The sequence below is a fragment of the Sorex araneus genome, chromosome 6, assembly GCF_027595985.1.
Source record: "Sorex araneus isolate mSorAra2 chromosome 6, mSorAra2.pri, whole genome shotgun sequence".
Lineage (NCBI taxonomy): Eukaryota > Metazoa > Chordata > Mammalia > Eulipotyphla > Soricidae > Sorex > Sorex araneus.
The window spans coordinates 80429503-80455682 of NC_073307.1; the positions used below are offsets into that span (position 1 = coordinate 80429503).

General features: G+C 40.7%; 1 protein-coding gene and 1 non-coding gene across 23 annotated transcripts in view; one reads left to right on the forward strand and one right to left on the reverse strand.

Annotated features, from left to right (window-relative positions):
* The first annotated feature begins 3316 nt into the window (after positions 1 to 3316).
* Positions 3317 to 26180, forward strand: part of WNK1 (WNK lysine deficient protein kinase 1) — a 139280-nt gene continuing 116416 nt past the window's right edge. For all 22 annotated transcript variants that reach the window (XM_055143859.1, XM_055143862.1, XM_055143864.1 and 19 more), the window contains exon 1: positions 3317 to 4191. In XM_055143859.1, the coding sequence (XP_054999834.1) occupies positions 3436 to 4191 (756 nt within the window). In that variant the 5' untranslated portion in view covers positions 3317 to 3435. The remainder of the gene's footprint in view (positions 4192 to 26180) is intronic.
* Positions 23250 to 23356, reverse strand: LOC129406171 (U6 spliceosomal RNA). Its single transcript, XR_008630834.1, has one exon. It is a non-coding gene; the product is annotated as a U6 spliceosomal RNA (small nuclear RNA).

Below are 26180 nucleotides of genomic sequence, written 5' to 3' on the forward strand. Positions count from 1 at the left end.
ATTGAAAGACAGGGAAAAGAAATGTACTATCAGTGATATAGTAGCAATGAGTACCAGAAAATATCATATTTGTTAAAAGTTGATAAGTATTTAAAAGGAACTGGGTTAATAGTTTTTTGTAGTAGAAGTCACATGAAATAGTTTAACCTTTACATATAGTTATTTCAACTTAAAGTTATATCTGTTTCCACAGCCAAATATATGTTACAGAAGTAGGGAGAGCTGTCCCATGGGTAAAGCTGTTTTTTAAAGTGAATAATTCAAATTAAGTTATTTATAATGAATTGGGCTCTTTCTGGTTGAAATAACATATAGATGTTCTTGTCAAGAGATTTGTGGCCAAAGTTTCAGCAGTCAGTAAACAAAAATAGGCGTTAATAAGGTCTTCTAATGACCATTCACACGAAATACCATTTGTTAAGGTGCCAAATAGTAAACGTTGTGATTTACTGATCTTCTTACCCACCAATTAGTTATCCCAAACTTTCGTTGCCTTATGTTTAAAAGCAGACTATTGTTCCTAGCGAGGCAACACGGGCAAGTTCTAAGAAGCAGTTTCAGGCAGCACAATGAACACGTACCTTAATTTCTTCCCTTGCTCTACCTTAAATTTATGGTTGAAGATCAACCACGAATTAACTTACACCACAAGGAGATTTTCCCTTCCCATAGCAAACAAGGGCAGGCTGTATTTCCTAAAACAACAGAACTCGATTAGTTTGGTACGCCTAGCTGCCGTGTTCGAACTTGTAATTAAAATGTTCATCAGCTATTAGCTTCATGAACACGAACCACCGTTGGTTTTTTTTTTTAACCAATTTTTTTTTTTTGGTAGACCTGAGAGTGTAGTTCGATTAAACAAGATTAAAAAAAAAAATCCTCCGTTTTACGAATCAGATTATCTAGCACGAACAGTATAGGAAACTTTCCGTAAGTGGAGCTCTGCCAGCGAGGCTGTGGGCATTTCCTAGGGAATATTCTAGCAGGCTGCTTCCAAACTGCCGGCTTCTTCGCCTGCGCTCCTCGGCCGCCGACGTGCGCTTCTGAGCTCGTTCCGTAGCGGGCGCTGAGGAGAGGCTGGAGCGTGTGGACGCTCTGATGCGGTTGCGTACGTTTAAGGGCTTCCCACTCGTACCCGTTGGGCTGACTTTTTAACTGACATCTGGCTTCCAGGTCTGGCTTCCTTCTCAGTCTGGTGCCCCCTGGTGCTCGTCACCTGTACAATCTTGAGCAGTTACAAGGAGCAAAGGGGTCCAGGGAGCTCCGGGATGCTTTCAAGAAAAGCATTCCATTGCTTTGAACTCTATGGCTCTAGATTTCCCTCAGGTCCAAAGCCAGGGTGGAAACGTGCATGTGTTTATTCGAGCACCCCTAGAGAACGAGGGGCTGCTATTTTTGCTAAGCCACCAAGCAAAAGAGGAAAAGTAACCAAACGCACAGAAGTCAACTCATCTCTCACAAGTTTGTGGTAAAAGAAGCAAAAGATCTGTAGATCTGCTCTTTTCTCAAATCTCCTCCCTCCTTCGTCACGACACCTATTTTTTTTTAAAGTTTCCACCCTTGGCAAAGTCAGGAGTTCTCTATGATCTTTGATTTCAACACAGCAGTCAGCTCATGTTTGACATAACCCTAGTACCAATGTTGGAGCTGGAGCTGAAAATGTGGCTTCAATTGCTATGGGGGAGAGAGGAGCACAGAAGAGAATTCCTCCTGTCTGCTTCCCTAGCTGATTGGATCAGTATGAATCTCTGCCAAATCTTTGCAAAGTTTCTCTCGCCCTGTGTCAGGAATCTTTTAGACTCTTCTGGCCTTCGAGCGCAGGCTCTGGTTCTGCTTTGCCTTTCTCCTCCACCCCCACACCCTTACAGCCACTAACACTGCTGCGGCTCTCTCCATTAAAGATGAACAACAGATCATTTTTCATTGCATGGCAAGCCTAAGAGCTCGCGCGCGCGCGCCTGAGCAGAGCATGATGGGATCTCTCTCCTAGTGTCGTCTGCACTTCCTTGAAACCTTCTTTCCCTTCTTCCCCAATCCCTAAATAATGGTTTATCTAAGTAGCGCAGATTTCAGGATGGGATTTAGCGACCCACGGGGACGCTCCCATCAGCCTTCCAGAAGGGGCGGTTTCCCCCCAGAAAACTACAACTCCCAGGAGGCCGCTAGATAAAGCGGCCGCAGGGCCTCACGGGAGTCGTAGGCCCCTTCCTCCTCGGCCGCTTTCCTTTCCCCTACGCGGAAACTACAAGTCCCAAGACGCCTCGGGCCTAGTACGCCTGCGCGCGAGGGCCGAGAGCGGGTGGGGGTGGGGCTGCCCCGGGCGGCGGGGGGCGGGGTCCGAGCGGGCTGTGTGGAGGCTTCTGTCTCCCGGCGCCATTTAGCGCGGAGAGTTTCTCTGGCGGACGCGGCTCTTCTCCCTCGGCCACTCTGTACCCCCATCTTCGGTGACAGAAGGCGCCTGGTGGGGGTGATTACTCTTTTCTTTCCCTTCTCCCCCCCTCCGCCCAGTCCTCCGGGTCTCCCCTGCGCCCGGCCCCGAGCAGCAGCGGGGCTCCGGCTCCGCGGTGAGCGGCCCTCCCCTCCCCGCCGCTCCCTCCCTCCGTCAGCCCCCGGCGCCGGCCCGGGCGGAGACCGGGGTTTGCCAGGCCCGGGGCGGGCGGGGAGGCCTCGGGGAAGGGGGGGCCCGCTCCTCAGCGCGGGGCGTCGCGGCTCGGCCCTGGCCGTGCGGACGATGGGCGCCCAGTGAGCCGCTGCCCCCCGGCTCGGGGGCGCGTGTGGGAGGCGGCGAGCGACTGACTGACTGACCGGGGAGCCCCCGGGCCCGTCCCTCCCGCGCCGTCTCGGCCCCTCCCACTCGCCCCGGCCCTGGAGCTGCCACCGCCGGGGCGTCCGTGTCGGTCCCTGCCTCGCGGCGCCTCCGCCCTCGGGGCCTAGCGCGCCCGGCCCGGGACGCGGCGGCGGCGGCGGCGGCGGCGGCGGCGGGAGAGCCCGAGCGGCGGCCGCATCCGCCGCAGCCGCTTCGCCTGCGCCGGGGCCCGGCCCTGCCCCTCATGACTGCGGCGCCGCCGCTGCCCCTGCCCTGCCGGCCGCCGCTCGCCGCAGGATGGAAGCGGACCGGGAGGCGCTAACCCCCGCGGCTCAGCTCCTCGATCGCCCGCCGACGAGCCCTCCCCGTGAGCCGCAGCCGCCACAGCCGCCGCGCCGCGACCTGCTGTCCCGCCTCGCGTCCGGGGCGGCTTGTCAGTGCTGAGCGAGGCGGCGCCCGGCGTGATCGGAACCCGCCGCGCACCGGAGCCCTCGGCGCGGGAGCTGCCGCCCGCCCGCCCGCCCGCCCGCCGCGCCTCGGGGCCCGGCCCCGCGCCCGCCCCTCTCCCCCTGCCCCGCTTCCTTCACCCCTTTCGAGCCCCCCGCTCGCCTCGCGCCCGCGGCCCCACCATGTCTGGCGGCGCCGCTGAGAAGCAGAGCAGCACCCCGAGCTCCCTGTTCCTCTCGCCCCCGGCGCCTGCCCCCAAGAATGGCTCCAGCTCCGACTCCTCGGTGGGGGAGAAACTGGCCACCGCGGGGAGCGACGCGGCCGCGGGCAGGACCGAGGAGTATCGGCGTCGCCGCCACACTATGGACAAGGACAGCCGTGGGGCGGCCGCCACCACGACCACCACGGAGCACCGCTTCTTCCGCCGCAGCGTCATCTGCGACTCCAACGCCACCGCGTTAGAGCTGCCCGGCCTCCCTCTTCCTCTCCCGCAGCCCAGTGTCGCCGCGGCCGTGCCTCCGAGCGCTCCCGCCGAGCCCCACCGCGACGAGCCCTTGACGGCCACCGCCGCTGCCCGGGTCGCCGTGTCGCCGCCGGTCGCTGCCGTGCCGGGGGAAGCCGCCCCCTCGGGTCCCGTCGTCTCGCCCGCGCCCAGCAGTACGAGCAAAGAGCGCCAAGTGTCCCAGCCCAACCATGTGGGGAGCAAGGAGGAGCCTCCGTCGGCGAGAAGTGGCAGCGGCGGCAGCGCCAAGGAAGCCCCGGAGGAACGGAGCCAGCAGCAGGATGACATCGAGGAGCTGGAGACCAAGGCGGTGGGGATGTCCAATGACGGCCGCTTCCTCAAGTTTGACATCGAGATCGGCAGAGGCTCTTTCAAGACAGTCTACAAAGGTCTGGACACGGAAACCACAGTGGAGGTCGCCTGGTGTGAGCTACAGGTAACAGCCCCACCTACTTGGTTTAGGGGGTGGGAGGGCGCGCGGTGTGGACCTCCCCCGCCCGCTTTGGGCTCGGTTAATTCACCCTTTCCAGTCATTCTCTGACTGTTTGCTCTGGTGGTGGTGGGGTGGGGGCCACTTTGGAAAGAGGCTGAAACGAGCGCGTGGGGCTTGCACCTAGCTGTTGGGTTATTGATAAGAATTGCTGCGAGGCTGGAAGTCATCTCGGTCCAAGATGCCGCGTTGCTACTTGTGTTAGCGTCTGGCGTGAGACTTGGAATTCGTGGACACGGTTTTGAGTTAGGGAAGTTGTAGCTTCAGGATTTTGGTCCTTTTATCCTCATCAGAGTAATGAACTGCTGCTGTGTTAGATGCAAGTTTCTATCCCTTGCTGAGGAATAACCTTTTAGATATGTTTTAGCTGGTCCTTGCTTAAGCATTTCATATAAACTATCGCTGGATAAATGCTTTGGGACTAGTAAAGTGCAACAGGTGTTTGATAATGTTGCGCCTAGTGATACGTAAACTTAGGGTCGCTGCTAGTGTTGAGACATTCAATTCAGTCACTACATAGGGAGTAGAACAAGAACCTGTGAACAATTGTATGTGCTTTAAGGAATGTAGTGCCATTATTGTTGTCCTCTGAGAGATTTTTAAGTAACTCCCAGAGATCCACAGGAGTCGTGCAAACTTGTTCCCTTTTAATCTCTCAGAAAACTTTATTGATGTAAATAATATTGTGTCTGGTCGAAATGTTTTGGTTGGAAATATACTAGGTTGAAATAACTGGTTTTGGCCACTTGTTGCTTGACCTGTAGCAGTGTGATTGGTGCCCTCACCAGGAAGTGAACTGTAGGCTACTGGAAGAACTAAAGTTACACTTAAAGCTACATTAAAGGAGAAAAAAGAGGCGTTATTCATTTTCTTGTCAAGATTTATACCAAGTTGAAATAGGATATGGAAGTAACTGAATGGTCAAAGATTGCATTCAGTCCATTAACATAATCATTAAGTCAACACTTAACACTTTGAATGCCAGCTTTCAAATGACCAAGACCCTTACTTGATGTGAAGGGATGTTGAAATATCAGGAGGACGTAAACTTAAAAATGATTAAGTTCCTTAAGAACATAATTTCTTCGAGTTACATAGTTACTTATAAAGAACTTCAAAAGCTTGGTGAATTAAGCACTACTCTATTTTAGAGTGGTTTAAAGATGGAAAGGTGGCAGTCTTTAATTTAAAAAAACTTGTGAAACTAACTATTTCTATTAGTCATACTGAAAAACAGGTCTGATTCCTTTTGTTTTATAGACATTTTGTTACAGACAGACACCTGTTTTTGTTTTTGTACCAAGGTTGCCTACTGCTCCATTTTAATCTTGTTATAGTTTTATATTTGAATAAGAATTTCTTAATAATTTATTTTCTTAATTGGTGACACTATTCTTTAAGCCTGAACCCAAGTAAATAAGTACCTTATGGATCCATTTTGTTTCAGTTATTTCATTTTTAGACTTTTTTAGAATGTGCTGTCTTATCTGGGGTTTTCTGATAGCTTAGTTTGTCTGTGGTCAATACACTTATTTGGTCTAATTTCAAGTTTTCTTAAAACGTGTGACTTTTTATTTAAGCATGGACTTGGTCAAACTGAAGAATATTTGCATCTTTTGTGTACAGTTTCTTTAAGCTAGTTCAGGATTGATTGTAAAACCAAATGAATCCAAGCTAATTGAGTGGTACCCTGGTATAGTCATTAAAACCTGCTTCTACGGTTTTTTACTTTGTTTTTTAGAAATGTGGTTATTATAGTCTAAGAGTCTTTTGTGGAAGTAGTTGGGCATTATTACTTTTTAAAAACCTTTTTGACTAGGACAGTCAAACTCAATAACCTTATTCAGAAGGCTATGTGAGTTTAGTATGTGAGTTGGGGTCTTTGAGTCCAAATTAAAGAACAAGCCCAAGAGATTTTGTAAGGCATCAAAAGAATAAAGTTTTTTATTTTCAAACTTAATATACTTACTATGTGTTACAATTTACATTTTTTCTGTATATATAGAGGAGTAGTTTATCAAAAATCTTAGTGTATTAAAATTAAAAGAAATCTTAGATTATTCTGCCCAAACCTGAAGGAACCTGAAGTCATAGAACAGGTAATGACTTGCTTAGTTTGGTAAAGGGCAAAAATTAAGTGTGTTAGGCTCTAATAATAATTTGGGAAATGTTAAAGTATTTATAGTCTAGTAAATGACTAATTGGTAAATCTCAAATGAAATACTAATGTTTTGGTATTGAAATAGCTGTCAGGTTTCAGGAAAAATCTCATCCTGTAACAATGGAAAATGTCTTCTGACTTGAGTATTGATTTTATCATTTCATTGGAGAAATAAATAGGGCTTCTTGGGGAATGGAGAGTGAGTTAATGTGTACAAAATATAGGCTTAATTTTCGAGTCACTGTGTATAGTTACCTATTAAAACAAATGTCAGTTCTTTAGATAATAATATGATATCAGTACATGTATAGCTAACTGTTAACACAAGTGTCAGTTCTTTAGGTAATAATTTGATACCACTAGATCTTAAATGATAGCAAGTCTTTTGAGAATCAGATTTCTTTACCTTTTTTTTATTAAGAGAGTGATGTGTTCATGACAGATCAGTTGTTATGGTCAGAAAATGGAATATTGCTGGGGTTTGCTGAATTTAGCTTTTTTTTTAAATTAAGGATGGACTTTGTTTTTTATAGAAGTACAGCATAACTTACTTTTTTATGGCATAATTTACTTAAAGAAAACACACTGAAATACAGGGGTTTTTTTTTTAGAAATTATTTATTTACTTGAGACCCTTTTTAATATCCCTCTCTAAAGACTTCTTGTTTGATAGGAGTTACTTTACTTATGTACAGTTGATGAGATTGTTTGCAGATCTAGCTGAAAGGGGAACTCAAATCATAAATTTTGTTTAAGCTTTATACTGTTTGTTTGATAATAGTTACTTTAGGGGCTGGAGCAATAGCATAGCGGGTAGGGCAGTTGCCTTGCACGCGGCCAACCCGGGTTCGATTCCCGTTATCCCATACGGTCCCCTGAGCACCACCAGGAGTAATTCCTGAGTGTAAAGCCAGGAGGTAACCCCTGTGCATCTCCGGGTGTGACCCAAAAAGAAAAAAAAACAAATAATAGTTACTTTATATATATTCAAGTGATGGGATTGTTTGCAGATCTATGTGAAAGGGGAGCTCATCATAAATTTTGTTTAAGCTCTTAATTTTTGGTAAGTTAAGGTTCATACTTCATTGTGAGTATTGTTTTATGAAAAGTTTGACTTTGCAGCAGAAATGGTATTTGGTTTTGTGGTGAAGAAATAGTAACAAATTTCTTTACTGTAATTATTAAATAATTGAACTGAGTTTTCCCCATTGAATATTGAGGATTTTTTTTTTACCCTTTATAAATTTGTGCCACATGTATGTTTTAGTATGAGACAAAAATATAACTTATTTTAAAAGACACCCAGGCACCAAGTCTCCTAAACCTAAAAGGCTTAGTTAAATATCATCTTAATATAGGTTTAATAGCTAAATGCTTTCATATTAGTAAGCAGATGAGACTAAAGATGATTGAAATCTGGTTCCAGCTTTCAAGTAATATGAAATGTGGAATTTTCATATTTTTAATAAGGAATATGTAATGTGACCATAGCACTAATAGGAGACGGGACCCCAAACAACTTGCCCTACTGACTAAATTTCAGGAACTGAACTCCAGAGTTTTTTGTTTGTTTGGTTTAATTCTCAGAGTCACTGATGAGGAAGGGAGGATAGATAAAATTCAGATAACTCAAGGGTAGCTAGGCAGATTGAACAGTGATTGGTGACTTGTTTGAAATAATTCTTTTGTCTTTTCTAAACAGGAAAGAATAGAAATAAATACAGGATGATTTTCATTAGGTAATATTTTATTTTAAAAATATGTAGATTAATTGCTGTAGGAAGTAACCTTTGTGTACAAGAATTGAGATTCAAAGTTTAGTTTGTTTTTGTTTTTTGAAATCATATACTTAGTTTTCAGTTTTAGAGGGTTAAATGCCTTATTTACTTTTTCTCTGACCTTTAGTATTGGAATTCCCATAGTAAGAATTTGGAAAGAGGGGTTGTTTTTGTGTAAAACGAATTGGTGATCTATTGTTGCCTAGTGACTGAGTTCATTTCTTGACTTTCAAATTTTAGTGCAAGACCCTGGTCATTGGGCAGTCCAGCCTAGTTAATCCCTCTGGAAACAGTCAGCTAAAATTGGGCTCTCATTTCCAAAAGTCTGTTGTTTGGGTTTTCTGGTAGTTTTTAGATGGGGGAGAAGGGTTTTAGATAAAGTTGAAAAAGCGAGTGGTTATGCTTAAGTTACAATTTTTGAAAATGTTAGTATATTATAAAAAAATTAAATGCTTGATTTAACTCTGTGTATTCTTTATATTAAAGTTTAGCATCTTACACTTTATTTTTAAACACAGAACTTACCTAGTCTAGAGGGATAGGTGAGACTTTGTGTTGCCTGAATTTAGATCTGAAGAAGGCTCTTTTCCTCTAGTAAAATAGTAATTAAGAATTAAACTATCTGGAATCAAATCCCGGCTAAAGTATAATTGTGTCATCTTAGGAATGTTTGTGCTAGCTTTCTGTCTGTAAAATGGGATGTAGAGTCCATTCTTTAGAGGCACTGTGATTATTAGATGAATGCGTGCATGCATTCACACATTTGGGATATTTCTTTGTACGTAAAAATATTAACAGATAGAACAGCATATTTTTCAGGCTTTCTTTTTGAGGGTATTTATGAAGAATTCTTTTATTTATTTACATTTAATGCTCAAAAAATTATAAAGCAAAAGTTAACTTTTTGAGGATGGTTTGGTGGTTCTCAGACCTGTTGGTACTGAGTGTGGGATTTGGTGCCACGTAGGCTACATCTGTCTGTATGCTTGATGCTCTGGGAATTTGGGCCAACGGGCTTGACCCCCTCAATCATAGTCATGTTTGAGCAACATCTTCCTGACCACCCTATTCTGAAGAAAAATCTTAACCATTGCTTTAATTTTTACAGACTTTTATCTTGGTATCATCTGTGCTTTCAGATTCTTTGACATTCTCTCCTGCTTGATTTCATGAACTTGTTACTTTCCTAGTTGCAGCTCTTCAGAATTACTTATCGATTTGCTCGAGCGGGCACCAGTAACGTCTCCATCGTGAGACTTCTTGTTACTGTTTTTGGCATATCGAATTCGCCATGCATAGCTTGCCAGGCTCTGCCCTGTGGGCGAGATACTCTTGGTAGCTTGACAGATTCTCTGAGAGGTGCAGAGGAATCGAACCCGGGTCAGCCGCATGCAAGGTGAACGCCCTACCCACTGCGCTATCGTCAGAATTACTAGTTTTTAAAATTTGCTAAAATCTCTTTTCCTTTGGGGTCATTCTTAAAATATTTTTCAAATGGAATTGAAAGCATTTGTCTACTTCATTAGTCTCTGGGTGGGTCCTTTTGAAAATACAAGTAGATGTTCTGACATTAAAAAATATTTAAAAGTATATATCAATCTTATTCTTACTAAGTTAAAAATAGTTGTAGACATCAGGGTGGTTTTACCCATATTCCTTGCTTCTTTTTTTTTTTTTTAAGCCCACAGTAGATTTTTCTATTTGGAGAGTTGACTGTACTGTATAAAGGAAATAACTCTGAGGCAGAACACTTGGGTAATCTATGTTACCCAACTATCCTGTGTAAGGAACTTAATCTCTAATGCTGATTTATTAGTAACATATTCTACTGACTTCACAGGATTGCTGAGGACCAAGTGATACATTCTGTGAAGTGTAGTGCTACATACAAATAATAAAAAGTTGATGGGGGTGCAGGTTAGAGCAGTTATTACAGCTAGTAGGGTACTTGCCTTACACGTCATTGACCTAGGTTCGATCTCCAGCATCCCATGTGGCCCCCAAGCCTGCCAGGAGTGTTCCCTGAGCACAGCCAGAGGTAAGACTTGACTGTAGCTGGGTTTCACCCCAAAACAACAGCAAATTTTAAAAGATGGTACTTTAGAAGATCCATTTTTAAAAATAATTAAAATATTTATTAACTATTATTATTATTTTTTTGGTCATACCTGGCTGTGTTCAGGGTTTACTCATGGGTATGTGCTCAGGGATCACTTCTGGTAGTACTTGGGATTGTATGTGGTGCTGGTGATTGAACCTAGATTGGCTGCATGCAAATAGTTTCCTACCTACTGTACTGTTTCTCTTTTTTGGTGAGTGGGGTGGGGTGTTTGACCAGACCCAGCTATATTCAGGGCATTCTCTTGGTTCTGTGCTAAGGGTCACTCCTGGTGTTCCTTGAAGTTGCATATATAGTATCTGGGGTTGAACCCAGCTTGACTGCATGCAAGGCAAGTACCTTACCTCTCTACTATATTTTTGGCTCCCCAGAAAACCCGTTGTTTGTTTTGTTTTGTTTTAGGGCCTCAGTAGTGCTCTTGGTTTACTCCTCTCAGGCTCATGGGACCATTTGTGGCGCTGGGGATCAAACCTGACTCGGTTGTCACTGTACAATTGACTGTTACATAAGCATTTAGATATTTTCTTTTGTCAGCTTAGGAATTTACTAAATCAGTTTTTCAGAATGGAAACAGAGAGAGAGAGACAGAGAAGAAACTCTGTAAGAGTGCTTTTATTTAGTTTCGTATGTGATTTAGAAATTGGTCATTTGAGAACAATAATGATTAGATATTGATTGACTTATTTTATAATCTTTTTTCCTTAAGTTTATACTCATTTTGCTTTTTTAGATGGGTTTTATATAAAGAATTTACTTTTTGATTTTGTGATTAGAGAATTAGCATTGCAATATCAGCATATAAGTATGCTATGCTCTGAGCCGGAGAGATAGTCCAAGGGTTAAGATCTTGCATGTGGGTGACCCTTGTTTGTTCCCTGATATGGGATATGGTCTCTCAGGCACTGCCTGAGTGACCTCTGAGCCCTGCCATGTGTGACCCAAACCCCCATACCCGCCAAAAGTGCTCTGCTAATTAATATGAATAATGGCTTATATGTAAGTATCCTGAGATAATTTATAAGTATTCCGAGACAAGCTATTTATCACTAGCAAATAATTTTCAGACACTTTGGAATTGTTCTTAATAATTCTGTAGTCTTACAATGATAGAAGAATTTAAGAATAATAAAAAATTTTAGTCTAGAGATAGTTCAAAGGACTGAAATGCATACTTTGCATGCAGCGGGTCCAGGTTTGATCTCTGGCACTTCATGGTCCCCAAAGCAGGGAGCTAGCCCCCAAGCACAGCAAGGTGTGGCCCAAATACCAAAACCAAAACAATGGTAACAAAAGAGGGTTTCATCACATTCAGGTTAGTTGAGAATGCTGTGCTACCACTGTTGATACCTTTTGTGCAGCTAAAGTTAATCTCTGAGACATCTGATCCTTTATTTTGTCAGTATGTGTATGGTGGTTAGTCTTGATTTGGACATGAGATATTTTATTAATCAATGCAAGATGAAATTAGTGAATAAAATGATTATTGATGTGTACATTTCCATTCGTCTGTAGAGGTAAACGGGATTGCTTGGAATATGGCGGAATCATCTTCATGGCTATTAGTTTGAGAATTCAGTAACTCAAAACTAATCACTAATATATTAATCTCTATGTGTCTAATCTCCTTACTTGGACTGGTAGGTTCAAGGTAAAATTACCTTGGGAACTAATTTACCCTTCCTTCCACATACTCTATAGGCATTAGAAAGTGGTTAGTTAATTTGGGGGAGGGCCTCCTAAGTAATGCTTCTGGTTTCTGTGGCCACTCCTGGCAGTATCCATGCAACCAGGCCTAACTGTTCAATACTCAGACCCAGTTCTGCTAGGTGCCACAGGAACCATACCCAAGGGTGTTGGTGGGTGGGACAAGCAGTGCTGGGAATCACACTCAAGGCCTTGTACGTGCAAAGCAGGTTCTCCATCCATTTCAACTATTTCCCCTGTCCTAATTAATTTTAACAAGATAGTAGATTGGTTATATTTGGATTTTAGATCTGATTATTCTTTGGACAGTTAAAAATTGAACCTAAATACATTTTCTTGATGTTTTTCACTAGTTTTCAGATACTCTCAAATATTGGAAGCAATTCGTAGGTATTTTCCCCTTCAGTTCCCTCCCAACACCCACCCCTTCCCTTCCTTGTGGTTGATTTTGTGATGACCTGGGGTTGCACATACCTTTGGCTGCTGGGCTCAGCCTTTTTAGCTGTGGTGCTTGTGGGTACTTATAGTACCTGGCCTAGGTGTTTACATATTTAGATTCAGCCCTCACTGGGGTTTTTCCCTCTGTTGTGGGGTTTTTACATACATAGCTGCAATGTGACTGGGAACCTATTGCAGCACATTGTATCATAGATGACCAAGATGTCAGGATTGCATTCAGTTTTTGTGACCACATGAAGGATTTGAACTCAGTACTGCATTGCATTCAGTCATTGAAACATTCCTTCATGCCTTGTGCTGATTCTTAATTTATTTCTTTCCTGTAGTCTTACTATTTTAGATAGTGGTATGTTGATACATACTTTATTAATGGAGCATCACTCTAAAATGACCATCTTTGTGTTTCAGAGGGACAATTACATTTTTTTCTTACTCCTTTATTCCTTCTCTCTCTCTCTCTCTCTCTCTCTCTTCTTTTTTTAAGTTTTTGAGCCATGCCTGATAGTGCTCAGGAGTTGCTCCTGGCTTTGTATTCAGGAATTACTCCTAGTGATGCTTGGGGACAAACCATAAGGGATGCCAGGGATTGAACCCAGGTTCGCTTCATGCCAGGCAAACTCTATCTGCTAGACTATCTCCCCCTTCCCAGGAACAATTAGATTTCAGTGAAGAGTCCATTGGAAGAGAGGTTCTGAATTATATTATTTCTGGGATGTGGTTGAAATGGACATTAAATAAAAAATTTTCAGTGGCATTTTTTTTCCTTTTAACTCAGAAGTCCTAAATACTGTGTGTTCTTCCTTAAGGTTCTGTATTTTTTGTATAGTGTTTTTTTTCTAGTTACTGAATGGTATTAATTAATAATAATGTTAATCATTAATGTGCTTAAAAGCTTTATTTTTGATTACAGGAACAATGATGTGCCATTGCATATTTTTGTAATTGTCACAAAAATATTAGGCATATGCTTTTTAGTGCTGTCTCTGAGGAAAGTCAGTCAGAGTTAAGGTTATCTTTTCTTTATTTTCTTTTTGGGTTACACCCAGCAATGCACAGGGGTCAGTCCTGGCTCTGCACTCAAAAATTACCCCTGGCGGTGCTCAGGGGACCATATGGGATGCTGGGAATCAAACCCGGGTTGGCCACATGCAAAGCAAATGCCCTACCTGCTGTGCTGTCACTCCAGCCCCTAAAGTTATCTTTTTAAAATCACTTGGCACATATTAGTTCTTTCTACCTCAGAATACTTAAGTTAAACCACAAAAGAAGAATTTGAGTTCTAATGGAATTTTTAATTCTTTCTTAGCATTTAGCAATTAAACTCATAGCATTTAGTAATTAGCATCTTCAACCTTTTACATTTTCATTTTATAAAATTGTTATTAAATGGTCTTTTACTCAAAGTACATACATAGATTCTGTGAGATGACAGATTTATTATTTTATGGATGTGTATGGTTCTTTAGGTACTGTTGACAGTGCTTCAATTACCTGACTGAGAAATGTGCCTCTCAGGTGATTCTTTTCAGAACAAAATGCCTGGTCTTCACCACCACCCCAGTACCCCCAAAAAGAAGACACAGCTTATTCCTAGGGATATTCACTTATTTTTTTGTCTAGAAAAAAAGTCTGCAGTTATTTTAAAATGGTAGACACTCAGCTTATATCTAAATACAGAGAAATTCTACTAGATTTTAGTTTAGATCACCAGGGGTGTGCCAGTGATTAAACATGGGGCCCATTAAACATACATGCCATGTAAGCATGCGCTCTACTGTTGAACTACATCACTGGCCAGTTTTACATCTGATGGACATATTGTCTTTGTTGCACTTGTACCAGTTTCTTTACTCAAGAAGTTTTTATTTTCTTGTACATATGTTTGTATACACATATGTGACACATGTTTTGGTGGGCCTGTGCATAGTGATGGTTTGCTGATGAATATCCTCTGTGTAAAACAAAGCTTTGATTTCTATAAGAATCTTGAATGCTTTCTATTATTAAAACAGAAGTGTTTGCTCAGTGTGAATACCTTATTTGATATTTTATTTATTTATTTATTTTGGCGGGTGGGCTTTCAAGCTCAGGAGGCATAGGGATGATAAGCAACTGGTTAAATGAAGTGTCAAAGATGTCTGCTTGGATGCTATTCTGGTGGAGCAAGGGATGCACCCAAAAATGCTCAGAGGATCATGTGGTGCTAGGAATAGAACCCAGGTCTGGCACATGCAATGCATCTTAACCACTATACTGTCTCTCAGCCCCTGGCTTATGTTTTGAATAGGTATTTTTCTTAAATTCTTTTTGCTTAATTTTAATTAAAAATTAAATTCTATTAAGACAGTGATGGGGCTGGAGCAATAGCACAGCAGGTAGGATGTTTGCCTTGCACGTGGCCGACCCTAGTTCGATTCCTCCGCCCCTCTCGGAGAGCCCGGCAAGCTACAGAGAGTATCTCGCACACATGGCAAGCAACCCGTAGCACATTCGATATGCCAAAAGCAGTAACAAGTCTCACAATGGAGACGTTACTGGTGCCTGCTCGAGCAAATCGATGAGTAATGGGATGACAGTGATACAGTGAAGACTGATATTAAGACAATGATAGCTATAATTCTTAACCTTTTAATTAATAAAGATGACTTCTTTAACAACTGATGCTAAATGTTACGTAGTTTTCCCTCATATGAATATGGTAATACCTTGGTGATGCCCTTACTTTATGCACAGAATGTTTCTTCTTCATTTTATTCTTTTTTCTACCCCATCTGTAGACCAATTGTTCTCCAAGAAACATGATTGTTTAATGTAGAAATTGAGAAAACAAGATCTGGGTATTATTAGATGTACTGTGTCTATTCGAGCATCACTGATTTTAGACTCATAAGTGAGGATTTATAAAATTCATTCCTTTTATATATATTTGTGTATATACATATATATATACACACACATAAATATATGTAACCATTAGTTTGCACTGGTATCTCCAGTTAATGTTTAACTTACCTATAGACTTTCTTTTTTTGTTCTTTTTTGAATCACTGTATATCCCTTTTCAGCAACAAAAAAAACAGTTTTCATTGTCCTAAAATATGCATGGATTAATCCATTGGAATTTTCAGATAGGAGCATCTTATGTTTAATTGAGGTGTATCTTGGTTGCTCCTTTGATAGTTTAATCAGTTGGCCAGAGAGTGTCTGGATTGATGACTGCCTAAGGGTGCTAAGACAGTTGTGTATCTGCTATGGCCCTCTCCCTTACCTTATGAAGCTCTGGTCTTTCTCCCTTATCTCAGTGTTTTATAGAGTAGGTGATACTAACTGGGGAGTGGAGGGGAATAGGACTGTAAGGATCCAGGGGCATGGTATGACCTTAATAGACAGATTTCTAGGGAGATGCTGAAAAAAGAATTTTTTTTTCCTGAAAAGGGGGGCAGGGCAGTAGGACAAATAACATTGGGAACCTCTGCTTCGTTTTGTACATCTTTTTCTCTAGGGCTACTGATAAGACTACTCCTAGATTGTATCCTTTAGAATAAACTGGTATTAGTAAACTGGAGTTGTGAGTCACTCCAGCGAATTTTCCACCTCTGGAAGGAGGGAGAAATGGAGACTCTTAATTTATATAGACTGTCAGTTGGAAATGCAGGTGACAACCTGGGGTTTGTAACTAATGTGTGAAGTGTGTGTGGGCAGTTTTGTGGAATGAGCCCTTAACCAGTAGGGTTTTTGTTAACTGGGGTAGTTAGTGTTTGAAAGGAATTGAAATGAGGGACAGATACCCAAGTTGGGTGTCCAGAGAATTGACAATTTTGTGGGTAGTATGAAAAGTGCATCCAGGGGCCAAAGTGATAGTACAGAGGGTAGGGTGTTTGGTTTGATCCTAGCATCCCTTGTCCCCCAAGTGCCTCCAGGAGTAATTCCTGAGTGCACTGCCAGGAGTAACCCCTGAGCATCGCTGGTGTCACCTAGAAAGCGCTCCCCCTTCCTGAAAAAATTCATTTTATGGTAATGGATGGAAATGAGGATAAAAAGGGAAAGGAAAAGTGCATCCATTAGGTGTCAAAAGTGTTGAAAATAAGAACAGTTCAGTGTAGCCAGTCTCTTAGTTCCTCTGGGCTAAGTTCCTCTCAAATACTTGTATTTTTTTTTAACTGCCACAAGGCTTCCAGCCCTTCTTCCTCTACTATCTTCCTTGCTAGCAACTATGATCTATTTTAAGTTTAGTTACTGGGGCCAGAGAAATAGTACAGGCTTAAGTAGCATGGGGCCCACCCCAGTTTGATTCCAAGTACTACACAAGTCCCAGACCACTGCAGCCCTAGGGGTCCCGATTAACGACTGGGTGGCCAGGGAATACCCTCACCAAGTTGTCTGAGGATGTTTCCCTGAGCATCCTCATACCCTTGCATTGAATCCTTAGTCTTTTTGACTAAGAATTACTGGAAGGGGCTCCTGGGCTCCAGAATGTTACCTGGGAGAGCTTCCCTGCCAGAAACAGAAAATTGATTCACTGTCCTTTTACGTTCTCTCTGCCTCTTGCTTTTGGGGATATGCTGTTTAGCCCTAGAGAAGATAAAGTAATCTAAACTGTCCTGAATTTACTTTGTAATTGCAGATTTTGTTAATTGAGATTTTTTTCTCCTTCACATTGAAAAACATCCCTCAATATATAACTGTAGGTAACTCCTGCATCTTGTTTTGGGATCATACTTGGAAGAATCCAGGACTTTACTTCTGTCTCTGTACTCAGGGACCAGTCCTAGTGGTGCTTGGAGGACCATTTGTGGTGCCAGGGATCAAATCGGGGTTGGCTATGTGCAAGGCAAGCACTCTTGTACTATCTATCTGTATTCCCCCCACCTTTTATTATTTAAAATATGTGACTTATGGGAAGTTTAAAATGCGTGGATAGCCAGCAATTTAAGTAATAAGCATATTTAAGTTGCATGTTAACTCATGCTAAACCTTAGATTATTCTGTTAAAATTAAATGTAAAACAAGGTGATGCTGCAAATTGAGTGCTATTTTCTTTTACTTTATTTTTTTTTTGTGCTGATTAGTTACCGTTTATTCAATATTTCGTCTCTCCGGAGTGCTATTTTCTTAAAAAACAAACAAACAAAAACAAAACTTAAAATTTCCTTCTGGTAGTATCTTTCATTGGTACTCTTTACAAATCAGTTCTTTTTTTCTTTTGCTGTTGTTAAACACAAATTTGGATTTTAATAGTTTTTTCTTTGTCTCAAGGTCCGCCTTAAGGCGGAGTGATAGTATAGTGGGTAGGGCATTTGCCTTGCACAAAGCTGACCTGAGTTCGATTCCTCTGCCCTTCTCAGAGACCCGGCAAGTTACTGAGAATATATCACCCTCAAAGCAGAGCCTGGCAAGCTATCCATCGAGTATTTGATATGCCAAAAACAGTACAAGTCTCACAATGGAGATGTTACTGGTGCCCGTTCGAGCAAATTGATGAACAACGGGAAGATAGTGCTACAGATAGTGCACAAATTTTTGTTTGTATTGCTTTTAGTATCCAGTTACTATGAGAATTGGCATTCAAGGAGTAATTCATGAGTGCAGAGGCAGGAGTAAGCTCTGAGCACTGCCAGGTGTGACCCCAAAACCCCTGCCAAAAAACAAGGAAGAGAGAAAATTGGCATTAATTTCTTTAGCATTTTATCTGCTTTTTTTTTTTTCCCCTGGGGGAGGGTGATTGGGTCACTTCTGGTTGTGCTCAGGGCCTCTGAGCACAATTCCTGGCTTCTGCATTCATGGATCACTTGTCGAGGGGCTGGGAGACCATAAGGATGCTGGGGATCACACCTTGGTCCATGTACAAGGCCAAGTTGCCTTACCACTATACTGCCCCATTTGCCATTTGTTTACCAGCACTTCTAATCAGAAAAAGCATTTTTTTATGGTCTTATTATTTGAGTAATTTACTGGTAACCAAGACAGTTTATTAGAAGTCAGTTTTTATGACAGATAGCTTTGATATTTGCTATTTTTGTTTATATATAAGTTGCTATAGCTAATTCATGCTTGGATATATATCAAATGTGTAAAATTTCTGTTTTATTCTTTAATACTTTATTGTGGCTCCTTAAACGTATTGACCGATTTAATGTTTATGTTTGTTTCTTAGTGCTATTGAGAAAGATTTGATTTTTTTCAGTTATCTTTTGCTTGTGTGATAGTCCTTTGTACACATTTGCAGTAAGTTTTTCCAAAGAATTTTTTCACCAGTTGATTTTGTCCAGTAAGGTTGAAAACATTAGTGAAAATATAGATTTTAATAAATATGTAAAATATTTAAGCTCTAGAATAGTAATTTAAAAACTACAGAGCTTATTTTCCTTTTGCATAGGGCTTCTGATAGTCATTACTTTGAGTTAAATGATAATTTAATTAAGAATGAATTACCTTAAATTACAAATTTTATTTGTTTAGTTAGTTATTTTGGCTTTTTGGGTCACACTCCATGATGCTCAGAGGTTACTCCTGGCAGTGCTCGGGGGACTATATGGGATGCTGGGAACTGAACCCGGGTCAGCTGCGTGCAAGGCAAATGCCCTCCCCGCTGTGCTATCACTCCAGCCCCACAAGTTTTATTTTTATCTTAGTTTTTATGACCATCATTAACAAATTTTTTTTTTTTTTTGCTTTTTGGTCACACCCGGCAATGCACAGGGGTTACTCCTGGCTTTGCACTTAGGAATTACTCCTGGCAGTGCTCAGGGGACCGTATGGGATGCAGGGGATCGAACCCAGATTGGCCATGTGCAAGGCAAACGCCTTACCCGCTGTGCTATCGCTCCAGCCCCACGTTTTATTTTTATCTTAGTTTTTGTGACCATCATTAAGTAACAGAAAATTTCTAAGAAATGGTTCTGTTGAAGTACTACTTTCTCATTGTAAAACTTAAGAAATCAGAGGGAAAAAGTAGTCTGCAGTTCATTATGAGATAAGCAAGGCGTATTAATTTTTGTTAATCGTACAGGTTTTGTTAGTTTTTGGTTTTTTTTTTTCTTTTTTGAGTCATACCTAGTGATGCACAGGGGTTACTCCTGGCGTGCTCCGGGGACCATGTGGGATGCTGGGATTGGAACCCCGTTCGGCTGCATACAAGGCAAATGCCCTACCTGCTGTGCTTTTGCTCCAGCCCCAGATTTTGTTTTAATAGTGCTGACAATGTGCCTGTTTTTTACTACATAGCAGATGTTAAAAAATTGAAATTTTGAACTCTTGTGCATATAGCACAGCTGGTAGGGCATTTGCCTTGCACGCGGCCGACCCAGGTTCGATTCCTCCGTCCCTTTCGGAGAGCCTGGCAAGCCAGTTACCGAGAGTATCCCGCCTGCATGGCAGAGCCTGGCGTATTCGATATTCCAAAAACAGTAACAAGTCTCACAGTGGAGACGTTACTGGTGCCTGCTCGAGCAAATTGATGAACAACGGGACGACAGTGCGACAGTGATACTACTACACTTACAGTTGTGAGTGATATCAATTAGAGAACTAATATTTTGGTCTTGAATTTAGAATGTTAAACACTTGAATTCTTGCTTAACTATATTATTTCTTTTTAATTTCAATAAGAGAAATTAATGAGACTATTTGGCCTACAAATCTCTATGAAATTTATCATTGATGTATTTGATTACTCAGAACAGAAGTTTAAAAGTCAGGGTTGATAAATTACAAAGATGATTATATTTTTTTTCATTCTCAGCCTCTGTTCAGAGATTTATGGAAAGTTTATTCAGTGCCATTATTAAATCAACAGTTTGCATTTTTTGTTGGGTTGGGGGGGTACGTTCTGCTCAGAGGACGATTTCTGGGCTCATGTTTTGGGGTTATGTGGTGCCAGGGATTGAGCTTGGGCCTCCTGCAAAGTTTGTAAAGTCTTGAATAATTACATGAAAAGTTCTTTGAGGAAGTTTAGTTTTGTACATTGGGAGGGAAAAGTCTTAATGTGCTTTCTCTATTTCTTGTTTAAGACAACTTTTCTTTATTTAAAATTTCAGTTACATCTACTTAAACTGTCTAGAAAATGCAGGAAATTCCCTGCAATATTAATGGCCTGTGTGCTGGGTACTTTTCTGTTTTTTAATGGGACTCTTACAATTATTTTTGTTTACCCCCATTTCCTTTGTTGTTGCAGTGCTTGGGGCATGCATTTTACTTGTGGTACTGACACACACTTTAGTTTGAATGCTCACTGGGTTGACACTTGGTTGCAGCACTGGGGACCTCAAACAGCAATGCCACTAAATCACACTGGGCATTAGGGTTAACGCTGGCCATCAAACTACAATGTTTGCAAAAACAGGTACTTTCTTTCACTAGTCCAATTTTAGTGTCCAATCCCAATAGGAAATTCTTGGACACATTAAAAAGAACTGCTTCCTAATTCTTTTTTTATATATATATTTTTTTCTTGAATCACCATGTGGAAAGTTACAAAGCTTTCAGGCTTAAGTCTCAGTTACACAATGCTCGAACATCCATCCCTTCTAATTTATTTTCATCGTGAAAGTTTTATATATGTATATTCCATATATATGTATACACACATCTTAAAAGAGAAAAAGATAAACCTAATAGACTTCATTTAAATTTCATCGTTTAAGGAGAATCACTGTCATCCCATTGCTCATCGATTTGCTCGAGCAGGCACCAGTAACTAAAGGAGAATGCTGGTAGATAATTTTGGATTGGTTTATTTTTCTCTTTTATCTCAAGATGGCTTTTTTACCCCAATATTTATTGATTGCCTGTGTGCTAGGTACTGTCAGGTAATAATAGAGATTTAAAAACTTGGTCTAACCTCATGTAACTTAGATTTTTTCTGGCATTTTAGGCATAATTTTGTATCGTGATAATTGTATTTGACTGTAACTTAATAATTAACGTAAGTATTTTTAACAGCTATGATAGTTCCTTGTGGGGATGTGTCATAATTTATTTCCAGTATAGTTTGGCCTTTTTTACTATTGTACAGTGACCATGAATCTTGTTCCATGAGATTAGAACTATGAAATATCAATATTTTCTTTTACTAACATTTAATCTGCGGTTTTATCTAATTAATAATTCTATAAAATCTTGCCTGTTCAACCTTTGTATAATTCACAGTCGTCCATCTAAACTACTTCTATTGATGTGTTTATTTGAGTAGGTCTGTAAGGCATTTTTTTGAATGACAAGTTACAGAAAATTTTGGGTAAATAGGATCTTTCACAGAAGGTTCTATAACAAAATTCTTATTATGATCATTGTCAGCCTCTTCAGATTCCCTTCATTCCTTCATCCCCTCCTTTTTCGGGTATAGTTCAGTTGAATTCATCTCCTTTGCCTGGACTTTCTCAACAAGCCTGATGAGGGGGTTGTCTTCTAATTGCTGGTTCTAAAATAACACAAAAGACCCTGAGGCTACGGACCACTAAGGTTTAGAGAAAGGAATTTACCTGTTGCCTTTGACAAAGAAAGAATTAATACCTCAACTACTTTTTTTAAGATTAAATTTCAGAAATGGATTAATGGTCTGAGAGTGTATAAATGCATAAGTACTTTTAACATTGTTTCCCAAAAGAGATACTTATGTACATCATATTGTATATATGTATATATTTTATTTTTGGTGACTCAAGTTGGCCCATTTAACAATATTTTAATAATTCCTTACCACTTTGTATTTTTATTTCTTCAAAACTTATCCCCTTATGCTTGATAATCAGTTTTAATTCTTTACTTGGGACTTTTTTGGTGTTTTTTTCTGGTGGTATTTTGCCTTTCTGGTGTTTTCCCCCCTAATTTTTATAAATTCTTCAAGTCAAAAATAGTAATGCTTAAAATTTTCTGGTAAATCTCAGTGCTGAGAAAGTGTCCATCGTTTAATATTATTTTTACATTTTTAAATTTATTTGGGGGCTCAATGATCACCAAGGCTACACTGAGTAATGGATTGGGGAGCCACACGGATGAATGAACTCTGGGCCTTTCATTTGGTCTTTTTTTTTTTTTTTTTTTTTGCTTTTTGGGTCACACCCGGCAATGCACAGGGGTTACTCCTGGCTCATGCACTCAGGAATTACCCCTGGCGGTACTCAGGGGACCATGTGGGATGCTGGGATCCGAACCCGGGTCGGCCGCGTGCAAGGCAAACGCCCTACCCGCTGTGCTATCACTCCAGCCCCTTTCATTTGGTCTTTGGGCCACACGTGGTGGTGTGTGGGTCTACTCCCAGCTCTGTGCTTGAGGTTCACTCCTGTGGGTGCTCAGGCAGTGCTGGGAATTGAACCCAGGTGTCCCATTTACCAAGCACGCACTCAGTCAAGATCTTGTATTTTAGGACATGTATGCTCTACTAGATGAGCTTTATCCTTACCCCCAGCAATATGGTACTCTTATTTAATTTTTCTCTTTTGGGGGAACACTCACCTGTGCTTAGAGTTTACTCCTTGACTCCGTGCTAAAGGATCATTCGTTGGAGGGAACCATTTGAAGTGTGGGGGATCAGCCCTGGGTCAGCTGTGTGCAAGGCAAGTGTCCTATTTCTCTAGCCCCCAACAGTGCTCTTTTTTTTTTTTTATTTTATTGAATCACCATGTGGAGGGTTACATAGTTCTCAGGATTATGTCGGTTATACAATTCTCAAACACCCTTCCCTTCACCAGTGCCCATCTCCCATCACCAACCCCCCCAGTATACCTGCCACCCCCTCCCACCTCCCCAGTCCCCACCCTTGTACATGATAAGTTCCACTTTGTTTAAAAATATGGAACGCTTCACGAATTTGCGTGTCATCCTTGCGCAGGGGCCATGCTAATCTTCTCTGTATCATTCCAATTTTAGTATATGTGCTGCCGAAGCGAGCACAACAGTGCTCTTTTAATACAGTTCTTTAAGAGCAGTTTCAACAAAATCAGAGGTTTCCCATCAGCCCCCTGCCTTCTCATCCACATAGCATCCTCCTTTATCAGTATTACTCACCATACTGAAACCCTTTTTTTTTCTTTTGAATCAGGATGAACTTACATTGAGATATTACAGTCACCCAAAAGCCATAGTTTTCTTCAGGATTCACTACTGTGTGCAGTCTTGGGTTTGAACAGAAATACAATGACATATATATTCATCATTAGACTATCAAAGTATTTTCACTGTCTTATGACATATATACTCATCATTAGAATATCAAAGTATTTTCACTGTCTTAAAAATCCTGTGCTCTCTCATTTTCACCTTCATTACTGACAACCAGTGATTGTTTTATTGTCTTTATAGTTTTGCCTTCTTCTCCCAAATGTAGTTGAACCTGAGGGTACTCACAGCCTTTACGGTGTGTGTGTGTGTGTGTGTGTGTGTGTGTGTGTGTGTGTGTGTGTGTGTGTGTGTGTGTATACATACGTACCTTCTCGCTCAGGAGTGACCCGTAGGGCCTGGAGATTTGAACTGGGTTTGAGAGGATACAAATAAGCACCTTATCTCCTGTACTATTTTCTCGCCCACGGTTGGTTTTAACGTTAAAATTTAGATTTCTTACATATCTTTTTTGTGGCTTCATAGTCTTTTTGAAGTGCTGAATAAAGTGTTGTATGGATGCACTAGTTCATTCATCTACTGATGCGCATCTTTAATGCTTCCAAGTTTCAGTAATTGTGAATAAAATTGCTGTACACATCTGTGTAGACATAAGTTTTTGACTCCTTTGGATTTTTAAGTACCAAACAGAATGACTGTTGAATATTAAGAGTAAGAACTGCCTGTTTTCTAAACTGTCTACCATTTTTCATTCCCACAAGCAAGGATAGAGTTTCTGTTGTTCCACAGCCTTAGTAGCATTTGGTATTGTTGGTAATTCAGATTTCGTTCATTCTAACAGGTGTATAGTTTATAGATATTTCATTGTTTTAAGCTGCATTTCTCTGATGACCTATGTAGAGCTTCTTTTTCTTGTTAATTTGCAACTATATCCTTGATGAGGCCATTTGGGTTATTTGTCTATTTGAAAAATCAGTTTTTCTTTGTTGAAACTTAAAAGATTTTGTGGGTTTTGGATAATGGTCCTTGATCAGTTCTTTCTTTTACAAATATTTTCTTTGAGAGTGACTTGCCTCTGATTGTGAGTTCAGTATACTGACTTTAATATATTCTTTATTATTGTAATGATTTTCCTTTTAAGGTTCTTTCTTTCTTTCTTTCTTTCTTTCTTTCTTTCTTTCTTTCTTTCTTTCTTTCTTTCTTTCTTTCTTTCTTTCTTTCTTTCTCTTCCTCTCTTTCTCTCTTTCTTTCTCTCTCTCTCTCTCTTTCTTTCTCACTGTGAAATCACAAACTTAGGATTTTCCAGCCCCCTATTCTCATTAACATTTGATCTCTTACAACAAGAGATCAAAGACTGGAAATAATTTGACAGTATCCCAACTAGCAAAAAGTAAAAGTTGAAACCAGATAATTCTTTTCTCTTTACTATTTCATTCTCATTTTAAAATGTCTTCAAATTTTATAATTATCTTGTAGTGCACATTAAAATGAATAGTTGAAATTGTGTGGTCCACAAATCAAACTTTTTCAGTTTCAATCTAATGTTTGTTGTTTTATATATTAAGTATATTAAGTTTGATTTGTCTCTGTGTTCTTGCTTTGCATGACATTTGAAACTGGATCTATACATAAATTACATGGTTTTCAAAGTATGTCCAAGAAACAGTTTTAAAAATTGGCAGTCTAAGAATGGGTTGCAGAAAAATAACCAATAATTATTCATACTCACTAGAAAGTTGACAAAGACCTGTTTATGCAGTGTGTACTCACAGGGAAGACTTGAATTTAAAGGATTGAGCAAAATGACTCTTGGTCTGTTTCGTTGCTGTGATAATTTGTTTTTTCTTGTTTTTGTTTTTTGGGCCACACCTGGCGGTGTTTAGGGCTTACTCAAGGGTTGGGGGACCATATAGGATCCCAGGGATAGATATACCCAGGTCAGCCACATGCATCGTAAATGCCCACTGTACTATTGCTCTGGCCCCCATTACTACTATGATTTGAGAATTATGAGCATGTCTTCAACTCATTCCTTGATGAGTAATGTCAGTTTTAGTTTCTATTCTCATTAGATAAGGTCAGTTCATGTCTATACTTTGCATTTGCATTTAAAAAAATAGATGAAGAATTAGATTTGTTTTGGTGTGAAAGACAAGATTTTGTCAAGCAGTTAGGTGTTTGTGTTTCTTTCAGCCTTGTATAATTGGCTAGAATTTTGAGACAGAGTTTTAAGTATTGCCAAGCTTGGGACTACTACTCAACTTTTTAAACAGTTTTTGATTAATTTGTTCACTGTCATTTTGTCATTGCACATGTGGGCGGCGAGTCCCTGTCAATGTTGAAAATGTTATTCAAGGACCTGGTTTTGGTAGAAATCTCACATCCTGTGCAGAAATCTGACATCCTATGCTTACAGTAACAGTTCTCAAGAGTCTTTTCAAGGTATTCTTTAATTATAAAGTATTCTGAAAAAAAAAAACCCACTAAAATAAATTAAAAAATAAAGTATTCTGATATAATGAGCTGGGAAGCATTTAAAGAGAACAACAAAAATAAGTTTTCTGGTTATGTGCTGTTTCTTTTGAAATTATAAATGAAATGACAAATATTGCATTAGGAATCTACCCGGGGTCTGCCACATGCATCTTAATGCCCTGTA